The sequence below is a fragment of the Marmota marmota genome, unplaced genomic scaffold (genome assembly GCF_001458135.2).
Source record: "Marmota marmota marmota unplaced genomic scaffold, marMar, whole genome shotgun sequence".
NCBI classification, from domain to species: Eukaryota; Metazoa; Chordata; class Mammalia; order Rodentia; family Sciuridae; genus Marmota; species Marmota marmota.
The window spans coordinates 24,621,187-24,648,273 of NW_026000153.1; the positions used below are offsets into that span (position 1 = coordinate 24,621,187).

The window sequence follows — 27,087 nt, forward strand, 5'->3', positions numbered from 1 at the left end:
CCGCCCGCCGGGACGTGGTAGGGGATGCCCAGCTCCACTGCGATGGCAGTTGGCGCGCTCTCCAGTTCCCTTCTGGTCACCTGCTGCCTGATGGTGGCTCTTTGCAGTCCGAGCATCCCTCTGGAGAAGCTGGCCCAGGCACCAGAGCAGCCGGGCCAGGAGAAGCGCGAGCACGCGTCTCGGGACGGCCCGGGGCGAGTGAGCGAGCTCGGGCGCGCAGCGAGAGACGAGGGCAGCAGTGCCCGGGACTGGAAGAGCAAGAGCAACCGTGGGTTCTCCAGCCGCGAAGCGTGGAGCAAGCAGAAGCAGGCCTGGGGTGTCCAAGGCGGTGGCGCCAAGGCCGGGGACTTGCAGGTCCGACCTCGCGGGGACACCCCCCAAGGGGAGATCCCGGCCGCAGCCGCCCAGGACGCGATCAGCCGGGAACTCGCGCCTACGCCAGAGCTGCCTGAGGAGTACGCATACCCAGACTACCGAGGGAAGGGCTGCGTGGACGAGAGTGGCTTCGTGTACGCTATTGGGGAGAAGTTCGCGCCGGGTCCCTCTGCCTGCCCGTGCCTGTGCACCGAGGAGGGGCCGCTGTGCGCACAGCCCGAGTGCCCGAGGCTGCACCCGCGCTGCATCCACGTTGACACGAGCCAGTGCTGCCCGCAGTGCAAGGAGAGGAAGAACTACTGCGAGTTCCGGGGCAAGACCTATCAGACTTTGGAAGAGTTCGTGGTAAGAGGACAGGCGACTTTGCACTTTCCTGGAAGGGGTGAAGCAGTTTTTGTTCTATGGTTCCCTACTATTAAGAGGCAGTTTTTGGTTCTCATGACCCTTTAACAAGACCTCTCTTTTACAGTGTAGAGGTAACACTTCCAAGAGGATATTTGGCCAATCCATATTGAGTGCCTAGATATTCACTATAAAAGGGTTTCATTAGAACGAAGCCCAAGGTAATGAAGGGAACAGCTCCAAAGTACCAACTGTACTTTCAACGTGAATGTATGGCTTCTAAGAAGTACTATAGGTGAAATGCTCAACCTGTTTTCAAACAGGGTAATTTACTATGACACTTGGGATATATTCTTAAACTAACAGCTGATTAACACACACACACACATACATACACACACACACACACACACACACGCCATTTCCCTAAATTATTTGTTCACGGTATCATGCAAATGTTCTAAAAATTAAAAGAAAAAGAAAACATTGGCTAATTAGGCTCCAAATCATACTGGATGGCAAAATCACAAAGTCCAGTTTATAGTTAAAAATGATTTCATTTCAGAAGAGTAGCAGTAATATTCACAGTACTAGTCATGGCCCCAATGTTTCTGTATTGGGCCCCAGGCTATGTTTTTCATATGCATTAGTTTATTTAAATTTCATATACCATGCTAGAAGGTAGATTATTGTCTGTTATCTCCATTTTATAAAGAGGAAACTGAGACACAGAATATTTAAATAACTTGAAGGCAATGAAGCTATTAGAAAGCAGATCCATCAGTTAGAACTCTGCAATGCTACTCCATAGCTCACGCTTTTAACCCTTACTCACCACCTTGAACCAAAAGCCCAGCCCTATTGAGGTGTGGATTTGCTTGGAGGTGCTGCCCAGCACGCATGCGCTGGCCCTGGGTAAACTCTCCTCTGCTAGGGGACTCTGAGAGAACTCAGCAGATGTTCAGCATTTCCAAACTCCTCAAGGTAGATTCAACCCATGACTGGCCCTGGTCTGGGCCCCTTGACTTAACAAGCAACAGATTCTTTTTTTTTTCTCGCCTGCAGAGGGCATACTGGAACCTACAGCCCCTAAAGAGGAGTTTGGAAGGCAGGTAGGGAGGAACTCTTGAGGAATCTGTGAGAGCTGCTGATTCCAGGGCACATTACTGAGTTGTAGCAATGTGTTATCGAGTTGTATAGACATGTAAAGGCAGAAATGACAACACCATAGATAATGTACAAATATGGAATGAGTCCTGGGATTTAGAGTCAGGAAACATGGGTTTCATTCTGGCTTGAACATTAGGCAACTATATTACCAAAACAGAGCACATGTCCCCTCTGGATTTCTTTTCTCACCTCTGTAGTGTGAGGGTCAAGCTATCAGTAAGGCTCGTGAGCAAAGTATAGTTTCAGACATAAAATATTTAATTACTTACAGTCTTTGGCTTCAGCTCTTTAGAGAAAGACAACTCTGGTGAGAATTTCCCATGAACCATCCCTAAGTGATACATTTCTGAGTCAGGAACTCTTCTCTCCAAATCCCTCCTGTTGGTTGGGAAGTCTGGTGTATACTTCTTCAGATGTTTTGGTCACTACACAAAATATACAGGCAAAAGCATCCATGGGTGCTAAGGAGCCTAAAGAGGCACCTTCCATTTTGCTGTGGGAAAATATCATAGGTACTGGCTCAATAAAACAATTCTCTTATAAGTAGTTGACTTTCATTAAGATAATCAAACTTTTGTAAGGTCAAAGATAGGCAACTGTCCTTAAATTAATAACATTTGTTGTTTGCAATATTTAGTGTTCCACAGTTTTTTTCTTATAAAGTTTCCATAAAATAAGCTGAAGAATTACTACCACTTTCATCTAAAGAGCCCAAATACTTCTCAGAGTGGCCATTCATCCCGGGTAGAAGGAAAAATTGAAACTTGTTTTTTTTTTTTTTTTTTTTTTTTTTTTTAACTCATGGCCAAGAACAGCCCTAAAGCTGTCTTTGCCTCTGGGGGAAAAGAATCTCTTCTTTGATTTCTGTTTGCAAAAACTGGTAGTCAATACATAGAATGTGTTTTTCAAACTCTGGGGATGGAAGATGATATTGACCAAAGAGGGACTGGAAAGATTACAATCTTATAAAACCAATAAAGCTGTTTTTAGAGTATTAAGTGCATCTTTCATCTTCAAATGACATTTTATTCTTAACTTTCATCTTAGGATCCACACATGCTTGAATGCTGAAAAGTTATTATGAATTTTTAATTATATGCTTTCTGCTTTCTCTTATGTACACTACAGAAAGGTATTTTTTGTATGGTGTCATGTTTTCTCATTTCTGTTAGCATCAGGTAAATTTCTAGGTATTTCTCTTACGTAGTGTGGCTTTGTGCATACCACGTAGTGTCTCTGTTTTTGTTTCCTACAATGTTGAAAGGAAAACCCAGCATTTTGATGACAGGTATGGAAAAGACGAATGCAGAAGGAGGTAGGGCCAGCTGTAAGTCCATGGGGTTCATGGGGTGCAGTAAAGGAAATTTGTTGTGATGCTGAGGCCAGACCAAAGCAATTGGTAACATGCCTGCTCTGGGTATTGTGGGCTTTAGAGAGAGATAAATTGTAGGTCTGCAGTTTGCACAGCACAAAGTATATGGAAAAAGAAAAAGGAAGCATTTTCTATCAGAAGTGCTTTGAGCTACTCTGAAGAAAATGTAATTCAAATGGAGATTGTGGCACAATAAGGTCATACTTGGAACAGTGTTTACCTTGGCACAGAAGGAAGTGAGAGAGAGATGGCGCCTGGCTCTCTTTCTCTGAGAGATGAACAGCCCTGAAATAGTCTATTCTCTACTTCCTGAGAGGAAATCACTACTGATGGAGTCTGGACCCACCTTGACTGTGACTGAAGTGAGGAGCAGATAAAACTCCTGAGCTGCTGTTGCCTGTGATGTGCAGGGCATTTGGCCCCAACAATAGTGGCTTCTCCTTAGCTTCCTGGATTTCTGAGTCTTTGGGCACATAAGCTTTCTTGCCACTTTCTGTGCCAAGTATTGTACAGATTCCAAACCTGTCTTCCCTCTTCTTTCTGGATTCATTTACTCATCAAAACTCCTCTTCCTTTACAGTCTGTTTAATCTCAGCCACATGGGTAGAAAACATCACTGATACAACAAAACGCCATTAAGTTGCTAGTAATAATGAGTGTAGCATCCCCATTCATTAGGGAATGGTTGTAACTTAATTTGTGAGTCCAAAGAAAAATATAGATAGTAGCAGAGTTTTTTTCTCTACTAACTCTTAAGTTGTACCGAATATCTTATTCTTCAACCTGTGCCACCAGACATCCAACTTTGAGGAAGCCTGTTCATTGGTTTATATATGTTTTATAAATAATTCATATCTGTGCTTCCTAGGATATATTGACTTTCTAGGGCTTAAATAACAAAGTACTAAAATCTGGGTGCCTTAAGCAACAGAAACTTATTGCCTCATAGTCCTGAGGGCTAGAGGTCTAGGATCAAGGTGTGTACAGGTTTGATTCTTTCTGAGTCCTATTTCCTTGGTTTCCAGGTGGTTTCGGTGTCTCTATCTGTTTTTCCCCCTGGAGATATGTCTGTGTCCATTTTTTTTTTTTTTTTTTTTTTTTTGCTAGCACTGGGACTCAGGTTCTTGTGCATGCTAGGCAGGAAGTACTCTACCATTGAGCTGTGGCCCAAACCCAAGCTTCTTCTTCTTCTTTTAAAGTCACCAAAACTAATGGATTGAAGCCAACTCTAATGATCTCTTAATCACCTCTTTAAATAACTTGTCGTATCCCCAAGTGCATTCAGATTCTGGGGTATTTAGGGGATATAATTGCAAAATATGAATTTGAGGGGGACACAATTCTGCCCATAATGTAGGATGTCTGTGACCAGAGTTGACCTTGTAGAAACAGACCCAAGGAGCATTGATTGGGGAAGGATGCACTAGTAAATATGAATAAAAGGAAGAAAGTATTTACAAAGAATGCAGAGATTAAGTGGTAATGAACTCACTGATGAATATAAATACCCAAATGGCCTCCGATGCATATTCAGTTTCTGTGTCTATTCTATTCTTAGTGCTCCTTTTGGAATTCTTATATTACTTATGTGAATAGATCCTTTTATCATAGATAACTAAAAGGTGAAGGAGGGAGGGGGTTATTGAGCAGTTTTACATCTGCCCTTAATGATCACTATTCATTCCACAAGCAAATCAAATTTGAAATTCATTAATAAAAGTACTTCTATTGTGATCAAGAGAATAAGTTGTTCCCGTTATGAGAATTATGGTCTCCTGTTGGATTGTGACGTTTGAACAGGAGTCTACAGCCTTGTTTCAGTGTTTTATAGAATCTAATGAAATCTGTGCTTTCTGAAATAAGGCCTTATAGGATAACTAAATCATTATGTTCCTTTGTGTTTAGTTGGGGTGGTATCAGTTCAGGGTGTCAGCAATGGTCATCAGAGCTGATCAGAAGCTCTTGATTGAGAATTGTATAAGACTTTGAAAAAAAAGAGAGAATGAATTATTAATAAGTGCGGCTTGCTAGACTACCTTTCAAAGCTTGAAAAATGTTGAAAGGGGTTCTGGTGGACAAATTGATCTGGGACCATAGAGAGCCAACTGCTCTCCCATGGCTTCAGTATCTGACTTGCCATTAACCCCATTGCAAAATCTCATTTCTGGACTTTTATCAATGAAAAATTATTCTCACATGACATTTGGAACCAAACCCTTCATCTAAATAGATCTCTATTAAAGCTTTGAAATTGTGCCAGTAAAGAGAAAGACACAATTAATCATACTTTTCAGTCTTCATATTCTTGTGGCTGATATTGCTGAACCAAAAATAATGTTATTATTATCTACCTTTACAAAGTAAAATGACTCAGTTTGTATTAAGTTTGTGCCCTTTTCTGTGAGACAGTCTAATATATGTGCTGTTGCCACCTCTGATTTTGTTCTGGTTAAGATTTTGCAAATGCTGCCTTTCTACCTAAAGCCATTTAAACAATCACAATTTTTTAAAAAGAAGGAATCCATTTGGCTTGGCTTCTTTGGACTTTTCAATGTGTTTCTAACTCAGGTGGGAGCAACATAATCTTAAAAACTCTTACTTACATGCCTTATGCAATGTTTGATGTATAAATACAGTCTAGCCTTTTCTAATGGTCAGAGGAAGCCAGTATGTATCTAAAATTTATTATGCATTAGCTTATTTTCCTTTGTCAATTTATAGGACAGATTGATGAGCTGGTGGTATTTTCTTTATTTTGAAGGAAAGAAAACTAAGGTTCAAAAAGAGTCGAGTAACTTGATCCTGGTCGCAGAGCTAATAAATGGTAGAGCCAAGATTTGAGTCCTACTCTGTTGAACTCTGACAATCCTGCTCTTCCAGCTGTTCCACAGTGTCTTCATGACCATATGCTGATGAAGCAGCAGTTTGTGTGTGGCAAAAAGAATGGTATTTAGTATCAGGTACCTGGAAAAAAGAATACTTCCACAGACTTGGAACATCCAGCCCATGTTTCTGTCCAACGGATATTCAGTGGATCTTAGATAAGCTTTATTTATGTGGATTTATATTATATCTGACTCAGGCTATCTAGAATAAAATAAATGTCTACCTACTTCAAAGTATGAAATACTGAGTTGTAATGATAACAAACAAATTTGGTCTTAGGTGTTCCTCAAGGACAATGGGGAAGGATTCCAGTGAGCAGTGTATAAGAATGTGAGATCTGAAGAGGTAGATAGGACCTCAGTGAGATCTGAAGAGGTGAATAGGACCTCAGGGGTGACCAGGCCTATCTCGGGCCAACCTGTGACCCAAGAGTCACATCTGGCCTTAGAAGGTATTCCAAGTGGCCATTATTTACCAGATGAGAGGTTCGTATAAATATGCAGATTGTCTATTTCTTGTGAAAATGGTAATACTCCCTGATGGCAGCCATGTACCAGAGCTGAGCACTGGAGAGGGCATTTGCTATGGAGCTCTCCACTTAGTGGTCATGTGACTCCCCCTTGAATCTGTTTCTTTGAAGTTTCACCCTAGAAAATAGGAAATACATGTCTTATTCAAATCAGACAGCTAGCTGGTAGGCAAAGGAGGTTTGGGATCTCCAGGTTCAGTGTTATCAAGTCCTGTCCCCTTCACAGATTTCAGAGGGTGAGCTTTGGGGACTTCAAGCACAGGGCATTTAGAGTCTAGAGATGTCAGTATAAAACATCACTCTCCATCATTCTGTGCCTCTGGGAAAAATTTTAGAGCTTCACTGTTCTCATTGTTTTCTGGTGATATAACATAGGTAAAACCTGCATCTCTCTTACATTATAAGAAGCAAATGAGATATACTTAAGAGCAGCTCACTCCGAGATCTGATGTGAACATTTAGGAGAATGTGTATCTGTGAGAAGTGATGACTGTACCCTAGCAGTCTGGGGCTCTAGGAGAAATATCTATAGATACCTTCTTCTTCAGCACTGGCTTATTTTTTTTTTATCTTTTTTTATTATTTTTTTGGTACTAAGGGTTGAACCTAGGGGCACTTAACCACTGAGCCACATCCACAGCCCTTTATAATATTTTTTTTGTTTTGAGACAGGGTCTCACTAAGTTGCTTAGGGCCTCTCTAAGTTGCTGAAGCTGGCTTAGAATTTGTGATTCTCCTGCCTCAGTCTTCCAAGTCACTGGGATTAGAGGCATGCATCATCATGCCCAGCTCAGTGCTGACATTTGGAGCTAGGTTTCCCCCACAGAGCATTTCCCCTCCAAATCTGGTAAATTCCAACAGAATAAACATTCTTGCACTTATTTGTTCATAATAATTTGAACCATGAGCCAGGCACTGGGCTAGATTCAGGAGACACAAATGGGTGTCTCCAGGAGACAGTCAGGAACACTGGTGTGTGACGTGTTCTGAGGGCCTCGTGGGGAGGCTGTAAGTGGGTATGCAGCTGGGAGCCACTGCCTTGTTTATTACTGTTATTATTGTTATTATTAATAATAGACTCTTCTTGTTGATGGCTCAGTTTTGAATGACAGAGGAGTCCTGGAGCAGATGTTCTAGGGAAAAGAAAAGAGTTTTTCTCAAATATAACAATTGTGAGTTTGAATAAAGGATGTGGCTTTTCGCCCAGGCCTGCATGCCCTGTAACCATCTTCATGGCACTTTTCTGACCACGTAGCTGGAAATCCTCCTTGCTGCTCATCTGCTCCAAGGCTGAGATCCTGCCAGCTGGATCTCACTTCTCATTCTATTTCTGTCAGGCACTGGGGTGCGGCCAGGACATAGACTGCCTTTCGAATCTGTGGAAAAGGATGATGTCAGTCATCTGCCGATGGCCCTGTGGGTTTTCTCAGAAGCACTAGCCACTGAGAAAGCATAAGAATTGAAAATTAAAATGTCCTGTGGCTCTGTGCATTTCCACTTGTGGCAGAAATGATATTGCTTTAAACATATAGAGAGCATTTCTTTCCTGGGAATATGGAAGATGGCCTGAAAATCCCACCTTTGACAAATCCGTGAACTCCTGAATATCTACATTCATCAGCCTTCCATACTATAACAAAATATCTGAGATAATCAACTTACTAAAGAAAAAGAGTTGTTTTGGCTCACAGTTTTAAAAGCTCTAGCCCGTGATATATTGGCCCCACTGTTTTGGGTCTACTATGGGGTAGTACATCATGATGAGAGCACATGGCTGGGTAAAACCACTCATGTCATGAGCCATAGAAAAAAAAAAAGAAAGGAAGGAGCCTGGGTCCCACAGTCCCCCTTATAGGAGCACCCCCATGACCTAAGGACTTCTCACTAGGCCCCACCTCTTCAAAGTTCTATCACTTCCCAGTATCACCACACTGGGAACCAAACCCTGACCACATGGGCCTTTGAAAGACATTTGCAATCCCAACTACAGCAGTGTGTTTTGAAAAGCACAGCTGAAATAGGAAGAAAGTTAAATAAATTAATTCCTAGAAGGGGATATTGTAATCCACAGAACAAAGGAGTCCTTGCTGTGGTGGTTGTCTGGAGGCATCTGTTGGTCCCTGAGGTCTGTGCTCATGGGGCAAGACTGAGGCATATGATGAGTCCAGGGCCCTATGATGAAAGATTCAGATAAATATCTATCTCATATATCCAGTTTCTCTTGAAGAGCCTGTTCTGCAAAAGAAAAGTGTAGGCAAACACCTCTCAACAGGCCTCATCACTGTGCAAAGGGGAAGAAAATGTTTTCTTTGGGTAGTTTTAGTCTCTAGCATACAAATCTGTTATGGGTATGGAAGCCAAATCATGCTTCTCTGTATAACCTACAAAATCCATGTGGATTTTTTTTTTTGAGGGGTGGGGGAGGAGTCTACAGGTATCTGACCTAAGCAAACATTTAGAGGTGGAATACACCCTCCAACCAGGCTGCAAAAAATTCGTACAAACTGCATTCCAGAGAATGTGACCTCAAAACTAAAATTACACTCAAAAAGAAAGGGCCTCAAAAAGTAAGAGTCAGCCAAGATAAAATATGTCATATCAGACTCAGCTATTGGAATATAAAATAAGTATATTTAATATAAATAAAGAAATATATGTTGGAATAAAATTCATTGATAAAGAATGGAAATGCATATGGAATACTAGTCAGCTTTGAAGAAAAATCAAATACAACTTGAATAAATGGGTAATAAAAGCATGGGAATCAATTAATGGGAATTAGTGAGAGGAGTACTTAACAGTAGTCTGTTAGATACTGATGAAGAGATAATTTAGTGAACCAGCAGATAGCTCCAAGGAAAGTAGCCAATATGAAAGGCAGGCATATGGTGGAACATAGTAGTGACATGTTTCCACATGGAGGAGAGAATGAGAAATCTAGCATACACCTGATTAGAATTCTAATGGAGATAGCAGAGTGCATGGGAGAAATCAAGAAGTAAGTGTCCAAGACTTTCTAGTTGAAAGACCAATTGTCTGATTCAGAAAAAACAGTGAATCTAAAGACATTTAAAAAAAATGTATCATACCTAACCACATTGTAGTGATACTGCAGAACACCAAAGACGAAAAAAGATGCTCAAAGCTATCAGAGAGAAGACATTACACTAGAATTCTTTTGTCTCATTAAGGGCTACAGTCACAACACACTAAGATAACATCTTTGAAGAATAAAGAGAAGCAAATGTTAATCTGATTTATATATGCACCAAGGAATCCAAACAAAAGTAATTTTAAGAAATAATAAGCCACCATGATACATACCTGTAGTTCCAGTTACTCAGGAAGCTGAGGCAGGAGAATCGCTGGAGCCCAGGAGTTTGAGACCAGTGCCTGGGCAACATAGTGAGACCCTTTATCTCAAAAAAAAAAAAAAAAAAAAAAAAAAAAAAATCAGGAGGGAGGAAAATGATCACAGAAGAAGCAAAGTCACAGTTAAGGAGAGAATAAAACCTTTTGTTTACTAAACGGTAGACTAGTGGCTCTTACCCGAGAATAAGGATGCCTGCCTTCTCCCAGGGGACATTTACACTTCCTGGAGTTATTTTGATTATCATATGGACGTGAGGATGGAGGATGTTACTGACATCTCCTGGGTAGTGGCCAGATGTGCTGTTGGAGTTCCACAGTATACCAAAGAGTCCTGAACAACCCACACCTGGGTATGGGGTGAAGAACCCCAGTATAGACTGAGTGATGTTAAGTCTCCAGGGTCTGTCTTTACCTGGGAGGGGTCGGTTTGTCTTAAACTTTAGTTTGACTTGGGAACTTTAAATAGGACAGGCCAGTAGATAAAGCTTTCAAATTCTCTTGGAAAATAAAAGGTACTAGGGGCTAGCTCAGCTTTAGGGCAAATCAAGATAGAAGTGGACACTTTCAAGGACCCCTCCTGCTTCCCAGGGATGCCTACTCCAGACAACCACCAAGCTCCATTGAACCATGAGCAAATTTTCCTGCCCTTTCTGTCCTAAATGTCAGAATACTTCAAAATGATCTTCCTTTCTAGTTGTCTCTCTGTACTTTTGGGGCACAGGGCTGCTAAGAAATAGTCCTTTCAACCATCCAAAACAGACTGGTCCTTCTGTATTGTATCTTTGTCTTGCTTACATCCACCTTTAAAGCAATTTATTTTTTATTTTGTTTTGGAATTGTTTGCCTTTTACAAAGATATCTCAGTACTTTTTAGGAGACTTGAAATGAATAAATATTATAAAAAAATGTTTGAAGCAAGTTACCACTCTTATTTGTTAACTATTTTTGGAGTATTAGGACCGGACCTCTCCTCTTGGTAATGTCTAGGGGCACAGTAACCCAGTCAGGGAATCCACTGTGACTGTAGCATTTTGTCCTGTTGGCTGTGATCAGCAAGTGGCCAGAAGGAAGGTCACATCCCCTTCTCATTTGGGGCAGGCCTGCCCTGAGACCCAGTGCAGCCACTTGCTAGTGGTGCAACTTTGTTACACATGCAGAAGTGTCAGAAAAAGGATAAGAAAAAGGATTCTGACAAGGCTGCTCCTTCCCCTGGGTATGAGGAGCAGGAGAGGTGGCCTGAGGGATAAACTGTGCTCTGGAGTCTGCCTCTCAGTTCTGGGTAACCTCCTGCTGTTGGCAGAGTTCATTTCTGGGCTCTCAGTACCCTCCAGGAAGCCAAGAAAATAAGCTCATCTTGCTTCTGGGTAACAGCGAGGGATGAAGGATACAATTTAATGGTCAGGTCTCAGGGACCATCACACCAGTGTATCTGAGTGCAAAGATGGATTCCTTTCTGGTTGAATGAGCCCTCCAGGCTCCTCTTTACCGGAGCTTAAAACCCCACAGAAAAAGGACTTGATTACCTAGAAAAACTGCTGTGGTGCCCTGCTCTAATTTGAGAGCACTTAGTTCCAGGCAGAGGGATAGGGCCAGGGGTGTGAGCCAGCGGTGTGTCTGCTGCTGGCTGGGCTGAGCTCCAGCTCTTCCTGAGTGACTGGCAGCTGATGTACCCTGAATGAGCTTTAACAAGACAGCCAGACTCTGACATCAGGCCATGCCCACACAGGCCACTTTATGGCTGGGAGTCTGATCCCTGTTGCTGGGGCCATACCAGCTGTGGGTAGAATGTCATACCCCTTTGGTCATTGTCATTGCTCCCTGCTTAAGGTGTCTGTTGTTGCTGCCATCTAGAGTGAGGAATGCCAAAAGGGGCAACATAGCTCTTTCCTTCTGATGCATGTGTGTGTGTGTGTGTGTGTGTGTGTGTGTGTGTGTGTGTTGATAAACACATACTAGTTTCAATGCATTACTTTTTCCTCATTTGCCACAGTCCTCACCACTCCTTATTACTGCATGTAGTTTGTACTTCATTTACTTACTTGACTGATCCCTGAAAAAATGGATTTGCAGTCTTCAAGAGAGAACCAGTCCCCATGCCACAGTTGTCTTTTAAAAGCCTACTCTTCTGAAGATATTTGATTTTAGGCATTTGTGTGGTAAGTGAAAAGTATCCCCTGATTCATTCTCCCAAGGGTTACTTAGCTTTAATACTTTATTCTCATTCTAAAACAAAAGTGTTTGGATCTTCCTTTTTTTAAAAAAGAAAAAAAGTGGTTCACCTTTCAGCAAAAGTTAGCAGAAGGACTTCATTTATTCCAGTAGTCCAGAGTAGTTTGTCATATCCAGGTGACATCACCTCCCTTCTCTTAAGGGCTTGATTTAGGAATCTGAGAATGAGCAAATTATCCACTAAAGGAATTCCACAAGTGTCTTGGCATCACCTAGGCCCCCAGACGGGAGGCAAGACCCCTCCCTACCCTAGGTACAGTACCAGATGGATGCACTGAATCTGGTCGCCCACTGCCCTGTGGTCCTTGGTCCCTCCATTCTCTGCACTGGTTTGCGGGACTTAGAGCAGGAGGCCATACACCCAACAAGGCACATTCACCTGCCTCCACTGCAGCAGGATATTTATTGGTGCATCCATGTAACTATATGTCAGTCATGCCTACAGATTCCAGAATGTTCCTCAGGTCTGCACCACTAGCAGAGAAGAAGGGTTCTTCCTCCTGATTCTCTAAGCTTCTCAGCTCTTTGCCAGCAAATACAAATTCTGTGTAAATACTGCCAACATATCCCCTCTCACGATTGACCTAGCAAGTTCCTGCACGATTCCTGTTAATCTGAGAGAATTATTTAGAAGAGGAATTGGAAGATGTTAGTAGACAAGGGTCTTGCCTCAAGCTAAAGCATAAAGAAGGCCACGCTGTTGGTTGGTGCATGAGAAGAAAGCTGTGTCACCTCTCTTTGGCAGGCTGGTGTGCTGTGACTCTACCCTACGGTCCGTGGAGTTGGCGTGGAAAGGAAAAGAGAATAGCAGCAGCAGCAACAACAACGACAAAAATCTTCTCTGAAGGGCAGAAGAAGGCTCTCTGTCACTGGTTTTCTCTTGCTACTTATGTTGGAGGTTAAAGGTGGCCTGTGGATCAGCCTCATTCAATTTTAGACTCACTCCCTTCCCGTGGGAGCAGTGGGCATGTCAGGGAATGTGGAGCCTTTTTTGTGCTGGCCCTGGTGAGCAAAGGGACATGAGACAGCAGGGGCACTGGCCAGCCTTTGAGATTGTGGGGCAGGAGAGTACATGGATCAGCTGTGTCCTGCTTCTGGTCAAGTTTGAAGGAAGCATGTGATAATGCCTTGGAATGCTTTGATAAGACAATTTCAGGGAAGGAAAACTGAAGTGGAACTGGGAAGAGATTCGATTCCAGGTGATTGTGGAGAAGAAGGTAGTCACTTCTGGGAATCTTGCAGGTAGTAGAGAGATCAGGGCCCCTCATGGCCCAGGATGCATGTGGATTCTGAGCACTCGGTAATGAAGATGTTTATACTGGTGGCTGGGTTCTGTGACCAGACCAGTGTTCAGGTGTCCATCCTGTCTTGGCAATACACCAGACCTGTGGGTATTTTCACTCTATAAAAGTGGAGTCAAAAGGCATCACTTCTGCCCTTTCCTCCAGCTCTGAATTAATACAATTATTCCAGATTCTCAGACGCTAATAAGATGTCGTGTTTTGCATAGAAGGGGACTTGGTGACTTGTCTTCTGTGTGCATCTTGCTAAGAGTGTGAGCTGGACACAGGTTTGATGGATTGAGAATCTAGAAAGGACACTTTCGCCACCTGGTGACAAAACTGTGACAATGGCTTTGGGAGGCTGCATGCCCTGGGCCAGGTGGAGAGGCTGCTTTTAGGTTCCTGCCTCTGGCAACTTGTTTCTTAGTCTGAGCTCATCAGAATAATCCACAGCAGAGTCAGAAGGAACCCAACAAAATTCAGATGTGTGAATGTGGAGATAATTTTCTTTAGTTTTAGAACACTTCTTTTAGTTTTGTGACTCCCCACATCTGCAGATGGCTGAAAACATTTATGCTTGGCAATTTTAGCTAAGTCTCTTCCGGGATATCCCAGTCTTTTGGGGTATCAGGAATCTCATTACTTTTGGTAATCACTCAGCATTTCAGGAATTCTCCCCTCTGAACACATCTTTACCTTCTTTTATTTATTCCAAGTGGGAAGAACTCTTGTAGTATTACGGTGTTAGGAAGGAAATCTTATTCTGTGCTATCTCCTGCTTCTTGCCCCTGGTAGAATTCAGCCCACAATGCCAGGGTGCTGCTGGTCCTGCACTTTCATGGGGACATTTTTCTAGCTCCCTTGGCTATGGTCACGGGCCTTTTTAGAGCCCCTGGGACTGGGGTCTTTACCCCCTGCAGCTGACTTGTCTCAAGTCCCTCTGTACTACTGGTCCCCAGGGATCTCTGCTATACTCTGCACCCCAGAAGAGGATGGACAGTGCCTGTTAGGTCTTCTTGTTAGTATGTGTCCCATGATAAAATTACACAGAGACCACCATGGGGACAAATGGCAAATGCACTCTGGAGCTTGACTCATGGCCTGATGGTAGACCCCTGGAGGCTTGGTGTGTGCCACCCTCAACCAGGGTCAGCTTTGCATCCTGAGGTGGGGCTTCCCTGTAGGCACTCTCTTGAACAGTTACTATGGGGAGGTAGCCAGTGCCTCACTAGGTGGTTCTTCCTGCCAAGGAGGGGGAAAGTCACCTAAGAAATTAATAATTAATGAAGAACAAAAGACAAAGTCAGAAAGATATTTTCAAAAATTGGAGCCCCTGATAAGTCCAGTCCACAAAGGAGCTGGAGCTAGACAATTAGAAAATGGCTCCTGAGGTTTATTTAAGGGGATCCATCAAAGGCAAGGATAAGTTTTCAGGGTGGGTTCTTGCTTCGTGATGTCTTGCAGTCAGCAGGTTGATTGGCATCTTGGCAGGTCACACCCATCTCGAGAGGCTGTGTGGCTACAGCAAGTCACCCCATCTCTGGTGCTATGTGGGACCTAGCAGAGCTGAATAGGACTCACAATGTGTCTAGGCAATCTTATACAGAGGAAATGTCCACTGGAAGCTCCCAGACATGAGATTATCTTATTCATTAGGCTGTGATGCTTGATATAGTCCATATACAGCCTCAGATGGCTTTCAACAAGCTACAGTAACTTTTCTTTGGTACACTTCAAAATGTTTGTGTTGGGTACACCTAAAGCCAATTAACATTCCCACCTCTGCAAGTAACCAATGAAATGAGCTCCCTTCTTTCAATCAGGGAGCCAGCCTGGCATCTTCTTGTTGGTGCTGGGTCACCCGTCCTAAACAAGAGCCCAAATAAAAGCCTTTTGCTCATTTGACTTGATTTCACTCCATCACCATTGGGACAAAATTTCTCAGTGTCTGGCATTAAGAACACTGATTCCTCCATGTCTCAGGGGTCCCAGAACCTATCAAAAGCCAACTTTCTCAGAGGTCTACAAGGTCTCCAGAATGTGTCCAGGGGAGTGGAAGACCAGCTTGGACTTCTCAGACTTCACTAAGATTGGGGGATGTTCTCCAACCTCAGGTTGACTCAAGCCTGGGTTCAAGCATTTGAACTCTTGCCTTTGCCATTTGCCCTTCTTCCTTCCTGGCTCAAGTCTTCCTTTTCAATACCAAAGATAGCCTGCCTTCCCTGCAGTGCATGCTTTGAATACATCTTCCTTATTTCTGCTCCATGGTTGAACCTCCTTTCTTATTCTTGGTAAGAAAAACCAGCTTAACAAGTACTGAAAAATGACCACTTTCACTCTGGAAAGCTTCACTATTGTAATACTTAAAAACTCAAATGTAAGCAATGAGTTACTTGTTCCAGCTTGTGTCTGTTCTCAAGAAAACTAAGGCATGGCTTCTTTGTATACATAGGGAGGTAGCATGGCTGAAGGGGAAGCACCTCTGAGAAAGGAACATGTGTTGGATATTATTTTGGAATACAGCCAGCCCTCTCTATCTGTGGGTTCTCTGTCTATGGATTCAACTTACTATGGCTTGAAAGTACTGGAGAAAAACTTAAAAGTGTGTACTGAACATGTACAGACTTGTTCATTATTTCCTAGAGATACAATAAAGCAACATTAACATAGCTTTTGCATTGTATTAGGTATTATAAATCATATAGAGATGGTTAAATATCGGGGAGGGCATACATAGGCTATATGCAAATGCTTAGTCATTTTGTATAAGGAACTTGAGCATCTGTGGATTTTGGGATCTACAAGGATCTGTACAAGGATCCTGGAATCAACTCCCTCAGATACTGAGGGAGTTGAGTGCCTAAGCATATTGTGAGCATTATTTAATCATCCCCCTTTTCCAGATAAGGAGACTGAGGAACAAGTTCAAGGTATCTTGTTCAAGGTCACACAGTCAATCAATGGCAGAAGTAGGTTGGACCCAGAGTCTGGTTGTCCACTCCTGCCACACACTTTTACACTGCATTAGACACTTTAATTTGCACCCATGTACATTAAGTAGTGTGACCATTGGGATTGTACCCTGCTTTGTTTCTCAGATATCTTCCTCTTTCCCCTTTTTTGTATGAGAACACTGAGGCTCAGCAAGGTGAAGGGACTGGCCTGAGATGGTGCCTTTTAGCTACAGAGTTGCCTTACTCCTCAAATCTCTGTACTGTTGCAATGTGAGGATACAATTCCACCTGTCTTTGGTAGTGTATCCTGATGCTTGCTCTTCTGGGAGAAAACTAGAAACCTCCCATCTTGATGGTCAGAGGCTTCCTCACCAGTGATGTGTCTGGCTTTGTGTTTCCAGTGGGCTTACTGGGAGGAGGCCAGTAAGAACTGGGGTTCCTTACAGCGTCTTCCCTTTTGGAGCCCATCAGGAAGTTGCTGGGATAGAAGGGCACATGGAATTCTGCCTGTGTAACTTATCCTGTGTTTTAGTCAGCTTTTTCACTGTGACTTAAGGATCTGACCAGAAAAACTATAGAGAAGGAAAAAATTTATTCAAGGGCTCGCATTTTCAGAGGTCTTCGTCCATAGAAGGCCGGCTCCATTTCTCAGAGCTTGAGGTAAGGCAGAACATCATAATGAAGAGTGTAGCAGAGGGAAGCAGCTTACATCATGGTGACCAGGAAGCAGAGATACTCTAGCTTCAGATACGAAATGTAAACCCCATAGCCACACTAGCAATTAACCACTTCCTCCAGCCACACCCCACCTGCCTCTAGTTACCACTCAGTTAATCCCATCAGGGATTAATCCACTGATTGGGTCAAGACTCTCACAATCCAATCATTTCTCCTCTGAACCTTCTTGCATTGTCTCACTTGTGAGCTTTGGGGGATATCTCACATTCAAACCATAACATCCTGGGACTGCAATGCCAGACCTGCAGGAATTGGCCTGAAGCCACATGCAGGTTAGGGAACAGATCTTGCCTGCCACCACCTGCCTGGACCTGTAGATCTCAGTGCATCCTGGAGTCTAGCCCTCAGCAGTTAATACCATGGACACCCTCTGAGGGGTCCTAATGGGGTGTTAAATGGTGATGTCATTCTCTGCACTCTCTTTGAATCCCCAACGAAGGGCTTCAGCCCAGAGGAGCTTCATCACACCCCTGTATCAGGTGGTTACCAGATGGGGGTAATAAGTGGGATTTAGGGTATTTCCTGGCATACATTAGGTATTTACCAAATATATTTGGATACAGAATGAATATTTAAACATTTTTTGTACAAAATATCAAGTGTGCTTAAATAATATGCAGATGTTCAGGTACCACATGTTACTCCAGATGCTGTCATTTTATCCCATTTGTTTCTATTTTAATGAAATAAAAAGGTACAGATAAAACTAAATCTCACCAGGTGCAGTGGTGCATGCCTGTCATTCCAGCAACATGGGAGGCTGAGGCAGGAGAACACAAGTTTGAGACCAACCTCAGCAAGGCCCTAAGCAACTTAGTAAGACCCTAGCTCAAAGAAATAAAACAAAAATGGGCTGGGGATGTGGCTCAGTGGTACAGATCTTGCCTGGCAAACATGAGGCTCTGGGTTCTATGCCCAACACCAATAAAATGTTTTTGAGATTCATAGCTTTTTTGCATGCATAATAATGCATTAATTTTTGCCACTTTCTTATATTCCAGCTCTTACTAATGAATTCCACTTGTTACTAAGTTTTTTCTTTATTCCAAGCTGTTACAATTTTAGATTGTCCATATAAACAGGACCCTATTATTTTACTTCCAAGTTTTTAACCAACTGAGAAATGACACAAAGTCAGGCGTTAGTGTCCTAGGCTTGATGTGCAGCTAGATGGATGGCATGTCACCAGCAGATCAGGAGCATATCTGTACCTCCATAGTCAGAGCAACTGCAGAGCCCACATATAGCACAGCACCTGCAAGCTTACTGAAAGTGGGGTACAGATGCCATTTTCCATTGACAAGCTGACATCCAAAGTTTTCAAGATCAGAGGGGCCAAACAGAGCTGGCTGCAGAGTTTCTTTGAATACCCACTCCTAGAGAGACATGACTGGAAACAAGAAATGGAGGGATTTTTGCACTCCTGACCCTTCCATCATGACTTCCTGTGTATCATGATCCAAAGTCATTGTGTCTATTTGCGTACTGACATACATAAGAATTCAGGAGCTCCTATTTGCCAAAGCTTGATGTCATCACACATTCTTCTCCTATAACTATAGTGCCTATGATACATTCTCATTTGATTTGAGTTTTCCTGATTTTGAATGTGCAGGAACATGCTTTCATATATTAATTGACTATCCAGATTGTCTCTTTTGTAAATTGCCTTGGAATAGACTTTGCTTATTTTTCTTTTCAGTTTTAAAAAATAATTCACAATTGATTTATAGGATGTTTCTTTTGCACAAAATGGATATTCATACTTGGCAGTTCCATCATGATAACTCCAACAGTGACAACTGGTATTTGTTAAGTGTTGTATGTTTTAATTCATTTCATCCCCCACAATAATCCTTTCAGCTCAACACTGTTATTATATTAGCCATCTTTTTTATTGATTTTTTTACAAAAAATAAATGACAGCGAAATGCATTACAATTCTTGTTACATGTATACAGCACAATTTTTCATATCTTGTTGACACCAATTCATGTCTTCATACATGTACCTTGGATGATGATGTCTATCACATTCTATCATCCTGGCTAATCCCCTGCCCCCATCTTTATATCATGATAACAAAATATCTCAAATAATCATCTTACAAATATATAAGGTTTACTTGGGCTTACAATTTAGGAGGCTCTAGTTCACAAATGATTTGACCCATTGCTTTTGGGTCTGTGGGGAAGTAGCACATTGTGGTGGAGCAAAACCATTTACTTCATGGTCAAGAAACAAAAGAAAGCATGGAAGAAACTGAGGCCCCACACTCCTCTTCTGGGATAGGCCCCCAGTGACCTAAAGACCTCCTGCTGGGCTCCATCTTTTAAAGAATCCATCCCTAACAATAGTGCCTCCCTGGGGTCTAAACTTGTAAACATGGAGTTTTAGAGGATGTTTAAGATCCAAACTGTAAGAGTTATTTCCAACTCACAGGTCTGGACATTAAACTACAGCAATGTTCAGTTACTTTCCAATAATTACACCAATAAGTATGCTGGATTTAAACCCATGCTGGTTAGCTGTACTGTTTTTGGCCTTTGTGATACAATACGTGAGCTCAGCAGGCAGGTAACTACAGATGTTGCAACTAGAAGGCAGTGAAATAAATGTTGCTTATGATTGAACAAGAAATTGTTGGTTAGCAAAGATCCAGGTTGATCTTGTTTTATCATGCAAGGACCATAGACCCCACCCCCAGCATGTACAGGATGTGTTCCCAGTCTCTTCCCTCTCTCCCTGCTATGTCTGCTCTGCTGCTGTACCTCTTCATCATGACTACATTCAGTCAGTTTTGAATAGGCAGCATACTCTGAATATTCATCTCCATCCTTCAGCCTCTTGTCTACGTAGCTGTCTTTTCTGCTCTACCTGCCCAGTCCTCCTCACCCATCTTAACCATATTCTAGCTTGTTCTCTAACCAGTCATTCCATCAGAAGTGAAAATTTGCCTTAGGAACTCTCAAAAAGCACATAGCATCTGACATATTCTGCCATCTTATTAGTTTCTCCTCCATATATTGACTACAGTGTATATGAGGTGAGTGATTTAGGTATTACTTTGTATCTTTCTCTGACCAACAGATTCTCAAGAGGGCTTGTAGCAAGGTTTGTTGCAGTCTTATACAATTGGTGGATGGAGGGATGGAGGGTGCATGATGCCATTGGAGGAGGCCCCGCCTTTGTTGATGCTGCAGGTCCCACATGTAGAATTTCCATTCTGCAAGATGAAATACATTTCTTTCATCTTTGGAATTGAAAAATAATTTGTCAATTTTGTAAGTAAGAAATTTTGAGCCTCCATTTATTCCGCAGAAATTTTTTAGTTGTTTAAAGAAAACTTGAAAGAGAATAGAGGGTTAAAAAACAGGAATTAGGTAGACTGTGTTGTGGTTGCTGTAGAAGGTTCTGAATTAGAAACAGTCTTGAAGTTCTACTGTGTGCTCTAAGGCTTCGAATTAACCTACTTGATTTCTACATATGCCTTACATACAAAATCAGACCTCTTCTTTCAAGTCATTGCTTTAATGTTTTTATAGTAGTGTCTGCATATTCTATTCCATCTATGGGTTAAATATATAGATCTTGATGCCTTTCAATGGACAGATTTGTTTTTATCTGCATCTCACCCTATCCTTAGATGTGGGCATCTAATCCTTAAGTACTTTGTGAAGTGCTGTGCAACCCTTCTTGAAGCAAAGTTGTAGGTTTTTTGTTGTTGTTGTTGTTGTTTTGTTTTTCATCATGTACTGTGCAAGCTTATTGACTGTATCAGTCTGTTTCCACTCCTGTAATAAAATACCTAAGGCTGAGTAAAGTGTAAAGAAAAGAGGGTTATTTAGCATATGGTTTTTCAGGCTGAAAATTTAAGCTTGGGTGACTTCATTTGTCTGACTTTGTTTGAGGGCCCCATAGGAGATATCGTCACAGTGGCTGTAGCATATATGAGAGGAAGAGATCACATGGTGACACAGAAAGCCAGAGAGAGAAATTCATGGGCCACCCTTGCTCTTTTTTTTCCATTTTTTAAATTTGTTTTAATTAGTTACACATGACAGTATAGCAGTGTTACCACAAGAACTGCCTTAACCATTTCACAGGTAGCACCGCAAATGACCTAACCACTTCATACACCACTTAAAGGTTTCACCACCTTTCACAGGAACCACTGGGGAGTAAACCACATGCAAATGTAGCAAGCAAGTAAATGACTGAGATTTGGCTTTGGATCTGGAGTTACAGAGTCCAGCTGGCCACCATTCTGCACAGACTAGGATTAGGGAACTAATAGATGGAGGCTTTGTACTGTGTGCCTGGCCAACTTCAGGAGGTTCAGGGACCAAAGTCTTTTCAAGGAGGAAGTGATTGGAAGAGAATGATAGGAAGGAAATAGGCAGGGCAGATTCCAGTGTTTTTTTCTTTGTCATTATGATAATTCTATTTTGTGGTCATTGCAGAATCAAAGAATTTGGAGGTTAGAAAAATAAACGCCACTTCTCTACTGATAAAAATGGGGAGAAGAGTTCATTTCATGCTGAATAATGTTGGTTGAGAAAGATCTATACTGGAGCCTGTTGCCTCATACTTCTCTTTCTTCTCTGTGTTTAAATTAATCCCAATAATGAAATCATTACAATTATTTAGGAATTTATTCTGGGATTTTCATGCCTCCCATTTGTCGGCTCTTGAGTTTTCAGCCTGGAATTGTTCCCTGGCTACAAGAACGAATGCATTTTGCAGCAGTGGGATTTCATGGCACCTACTCCAACAATTCACAGTAAACATCTCCAGTTTGGAAGGAAGTGCAATGGTGGTCACCACATGGGTGACAGGATTGTTGACCTGGGCATCTCATCTCTTCCTTCTTTCCCATGAAAAACCTTTCGTGGTCATTTAGAACAGGAAGATGTGTTAAACTGGATTTTTAAAAAGTATGTTGCATTCCAAAGTGGGTGGGTATTCTGATGGGTAATTAGGGAATGCTGCTGAACAGACAGAAAAGAGCAGAAAGAAGTCCTGGAAAAGACTTCCTACTTCCCACAATGCGAAGAGATTTGAGACATAGATAAGAATAGATAAAAATTTACCCAGCTCTCTGCAATATTTCAGAACCTGGCTCTCATGGTTAAAATTATTATAATCACAGTTATTAACCAAGGAAACATTTCCTACTGATGGCTGCTTAATTGCACCTGAGTTCCTTAATGTTACCTATATGTGACAAAATATAAAAATTATTTTATATTACTTACATAAAATTATTAGTCCCCAAATCTCAACCACTTACCATCCTATGGGGATTCATGTGTTGGAGGGTGATGGAGGCATGGTCCCTACTCTGGCAAAGTTGAGGTGCATTTAAGATGGGGGGGGGGTGTTCGTTTCTCCGGGAAGTGGTTAGGTCATATACAGGTACTTAATTTATGTTTAAAGTACTTCAGTTAAGTGGTATTCACTTTATAAGTCTCATTTTATATTTAAGAATCATTTCATCCTACATTACCCACATCTACTTCTTTGTTCAGAAATAGAGTCAATATTTATTGTACAGTCCCTGCTGCTTATGGACATATGATGTAGACATAAATGATTACTAAGGACAACAAGGGTCTAACTAATTAGGGGCCATTCTGTTTTAATTACCACTGAGTTCATATCTTGACCAAGGCTGTACTATTCATGTTGTGGACGTGGTTGTTTCATTGAAAAAAGTATTCCCAATCTTGTCTGTTCTTGATTGTTGTGCTTCAGGTTTGAGGATGTATTTCTTAGATATATTTTAAAGCATAGTTTTTTTGTAAGCAGAGTCAGTGTAACAGCTATGAAAGTTGCATGAATGAATAAATGAGAAGGAACTTCACCATCAGCTGAGAGATTGCATGTGGAGGCCAGGTCCAGCATGCTCACCTTGGTTATTCTCCCTTAAACCCCAGATATCATCCCTTTCTCACCTTTCCCCCTGCAATGGCAAAGGACTGGCCTCAGGAGTAGAATAAGTGAATGAAATGTCTTTATTTTCACTGCCAGTTGGGAGGAACAGTATCCTTTGCGTCCAACACAGTAGGTGCCCTGAGGTGCTGAGCAGACTCTTTGTTGGAATGGTGGGTACCTGTGCTGTAAGGAGGGCAGGCCAGAGTCCCGCTGAGTCTTTGTGGGCCACACTAGAGGACTCAAGGCTTGGATTTCAGTGGGAAATCTTCATGTGCCACATGGTAAGTCCAAGAGTGGCTGCATCTTCCTCTGCTGGCTGCTCAGTTCACATAAGCGCAGGCTTGAGTGTTGATTTTGTCTTGTTTCTTAACTTAGCAACATTCCCAACACTGTCTGAGGGTCATGGGAGACATAGATACAAGCCCAGGTGAAGCCTTCATGGAGGGCCAGGCCCCAGCTCTTCCATGTTAGGGTCAAAGATGGCTTCCCAGAGGAGGACTCCTTTTAATGTTATCGGTGGTGAACAGGAGTTTATCAGATGTGAGCTTTACCAGGAACAGATCAGCATGGGGAATAGACATGTATGAGAATATTTTTTTTTTTCAATGAAACAACTGTGACTACAACATGGATAGCACAGCCCAGGTTAAGCAAAGACTGGGTCAGTTGTGCTCAGTAGTATTACTGATCTCCGAAGACAAGGACCCAACATTATTTTTGTCTGTTAGGTCAATGCAGGGCTGGTTACTTGAGTAGAGTCCAATCAGTGACCTGATCCTGCCACACACAGGGGTGGTGAGGCCTACAAGACAGTCCGAACATAGTCGCTGAGCCCATGAGGCAGGTCTCACTAAGAATTGGGTTGTGTGTTGGGTTTGGGGCTGGCCAGGCCCTAGGATTGCACTGTCTCACAAGAGGTGGGGGCTTCTGCATAGTGAAGGCAGGCTTCTGTTTTGTGACTTGAGTCCTGGGGCAAGGGCTGTGAGAGCCTGTCATCAAAAGAGAAGCTCTGGTTTCTATGATCCAGGTGCGTGTGGTTAACAGGAAGGCTTTAGCCCAGATGAGAGTAGGACTAGAAGGCATGTGGCTGGCGTCTGATGGAACCACAGAGTTTGGAACTTGTTCTCAGCAGCCTTCCTTCACCAGAACTAGGCAGCTGAACCTGGGGTGAGAGTAAATAGGAACCCAGTAGGGGAGCCGGTGAAGCAGACTGGGACCAGGAGACACACTCATGGTAACCCTAATTCTAAGCATTGACTCTGATTTTTGAGAAGTGAACAACTCTCTAAATAATCAAATTAGGATTTCTAAATATTTAAGACCGTAAAACTCATCATCAGCTTTTTGATAAAATTGCAGAACCTTTAAGAAAATAGTTCCCCATTGTGTTTGGCTGCATTTGAGTGGGTTCCACAACATGGTGTGGTGAAATTGCAGCTCTGAGGTGGTAACCCTAAGAGTTTCCTTCTCAGGCCAGGTTCCTTGCCCTCTTCATGAGGGCATGTCCCTCATGGGAAACTGCTGCTGGTTCAGGGCCTCCTGCCCAGCTATCTGGGGTCATTTGATTTGTAGTTGCACACTTTGCTCTGTGGTCCTGCTCTTTTCCTGGAGCTATACTTATGAACATGACATAGGGTCCATTCCCCCTCCTTTCAAATTCACAGCTAGATACAATGCTTTTTATTCTCTCCCTGGAGTACCACCAAGGTGAGGGGTAGGAGCTAGGTGGTGCAGCTTTCTGAGAACAGATTCAGATATTTGACCCTCTTTTACCCCTAACCCCAGCCACCTCTACTGCTCTCTGTGGGGTCTGGCTCTCCATCTCTAATCCATACCATCTTGGATATCTGACTTGTGCCAAAATCCATTTAGTTGAAGGCTCCAACATGCGATAACCCGTGCCTCTGACAACTCAAGGTCTCTGCTTTTAATACTCAGAATCTTTTCTTCCTCCTGCTTGCTGTGTATGTCTGCCCTTGAGACAGAGGTGCTGCAATCTGAATGAGGGAAATGGTAGGAGGTGAAGGTAAATAAGACCACGTGGCAACAGCAACCAAGAGAAACACTAGTTATGGTAGCAAAACCCAAAAAACTTTGTTGTGTCAAAATATATCCCTAAAACATACCTTTTTTGTTATACTGTTGTAAGTTTGATTTTAACTTCTAAGACTGTTTTGTAAACCAGGTCAATATTTTGTCCTGGATTGAGGTTTTCCAAAGTTTCCTTTCTTTTCTTTTTTTTTTTCCAAGCATGCATGCACACACATGCACACACATGCACACACACAAAACACACACACAAACATACACACAAGTACACATATATTTGTCCTGGCTCCCAGGCAGGTTGACTCTGGCCTAGGGCAAACATACATTTAAACCCAAAGCTTGAATGTATCTGCCACCATTTAACTGTACCTGTTTGAGCTTCTACTTTATGCAATAACTAGTCTGTTGATCACAGATCACTAATCTGTCTCAAAATAAAACATAAAAAGGGCTGGGATGTGGCTCAGTGGATGTTTGTTTGTTTGTTTGTTCCTGATTGCATTGCATAGAAGAAGCATCTGTCACATCTGTAAATGTTACTTGTGTTCTTTGCCCCACAAGTGATATTTGTATCATGTTGTGGTACACACAAATCAAATGTTGTCTCCCTGCTCCTGAGAAGACAGGAAACATGGCTTCACAAACCTGTTTCACATGATCACTGTATTTCAAAGTGCAGCTTTCAATCTATGGTGTCTGCTTCTGATGGCCAGGACTCTATGTGCTGTTTTTGCCTTGTTCTGGGTCAATCCATATCAGAAATTACCCAATGTTTCCAGGAAATAAATTATGCACACTGTACCCTGCACTGCTACAGGAGGACTCAGTTGGCAGTTACTGCAGTTCCTGTGCGATCTCTTCAGGAATGGCCGTTGTGCTTGACTTGTCTGGTGTCAAAAGGTAGAGTTTAGGCCAATACCTAGAGAGTCCAGAGGCAGATGGCAGCCTAATATCTAGAACAGCATAACACTGGATGCTGGAAGAAAATATCACCCAGGGCCTTGGAGGAAAGTGATTACAGTGGGATTGCAGTCAGGAGCCCCAGGTGGAATCAAAGCTCAACCCCTTAGGAAATTTCTGCTGCAGACAAGTTGCCTAATATCTCTGAGTCTCAGTTTCCTCATCAAAAATAGGGCCAGTAATTGTAGTAGAGTTGTGTTAGCATTCATGAATTCAGACATAACATTCATACAGCCCCTCACAAGAGGCTTGGCCCATTTTCTCCTCCTTTCACCTCTTTCCTGCCTTCCCTGTTCTAGTGTGTTCATAACCAGAAACCTTGGAAATGCTCCATGCTAGGTTGGGCAGTGACTTGCCAGGGCTACAGAAGAGGGATTATTCATGATGAATGGCTGGGCCAGAAATCAGTAGCAATTTATTATTTGATCAATCTTTCAAAAAAGCAAAAGCATTTTTTCAAAAGGAGGCTAATAAAGAAGCCCAGTCATTAGATGACTAAGCACTTTAGATGCTCTCTCTCGTTGGATGTGAGAGCCATGTGTCCCCAGTGAATGGATGTGTACATACAGTGACCTGCTAAACACCCAAGGTGTCTATGTCCACACTTGGAAAACTGCTGGACATGTCAATTTTTTTTTTTAATATTCCTAAAACAGCCAGGCGCAGTGGCACAGGCCTGTGATCATAGTGATTTGGGAGACTGAGGCAGGGGGATCATGAGTTCAAAGCCAGCCTCAGCAACTTAGTGAAACCCTGTCTCAAAATAAAACATAAAAAGGGCTGGGGATGTGGCTCAGTGGGTAAGTCCCCCTGGGTTCAATACCTGGTATTAAATATATATATTTTTTTAAAATTTTTATTTTAAATATATATATATATATATATATATCT

General features: G+C 42.4%; 1 protein-coding gene across 2 annotated transcripts in view; it reads left to right on the forward strand.

Annotated features, from left to right (window-relative positions):
* Positions 1-27,087, forward strand: part of Vwc2 (von Willebrand factor C domain containing 2) — a 170,176-nt gene continuing 143,089 nt past the window's right edge. The window contains exon 1 of one of the 2 annotated variants that reach the window (XM_015490371.2): positions 1-720. In XM_015490371.2, the coding sequence (XP_015345857.1) occupies positions 25-720 (696 nt within the window). In that variant the 5' untranslated portion in view covers positions 1-24. The remainder of the gene's footprint in view (positions 721-27,087) is intronic. The other variant, XR_007341753.1, reaches the window with a different exon arrangement.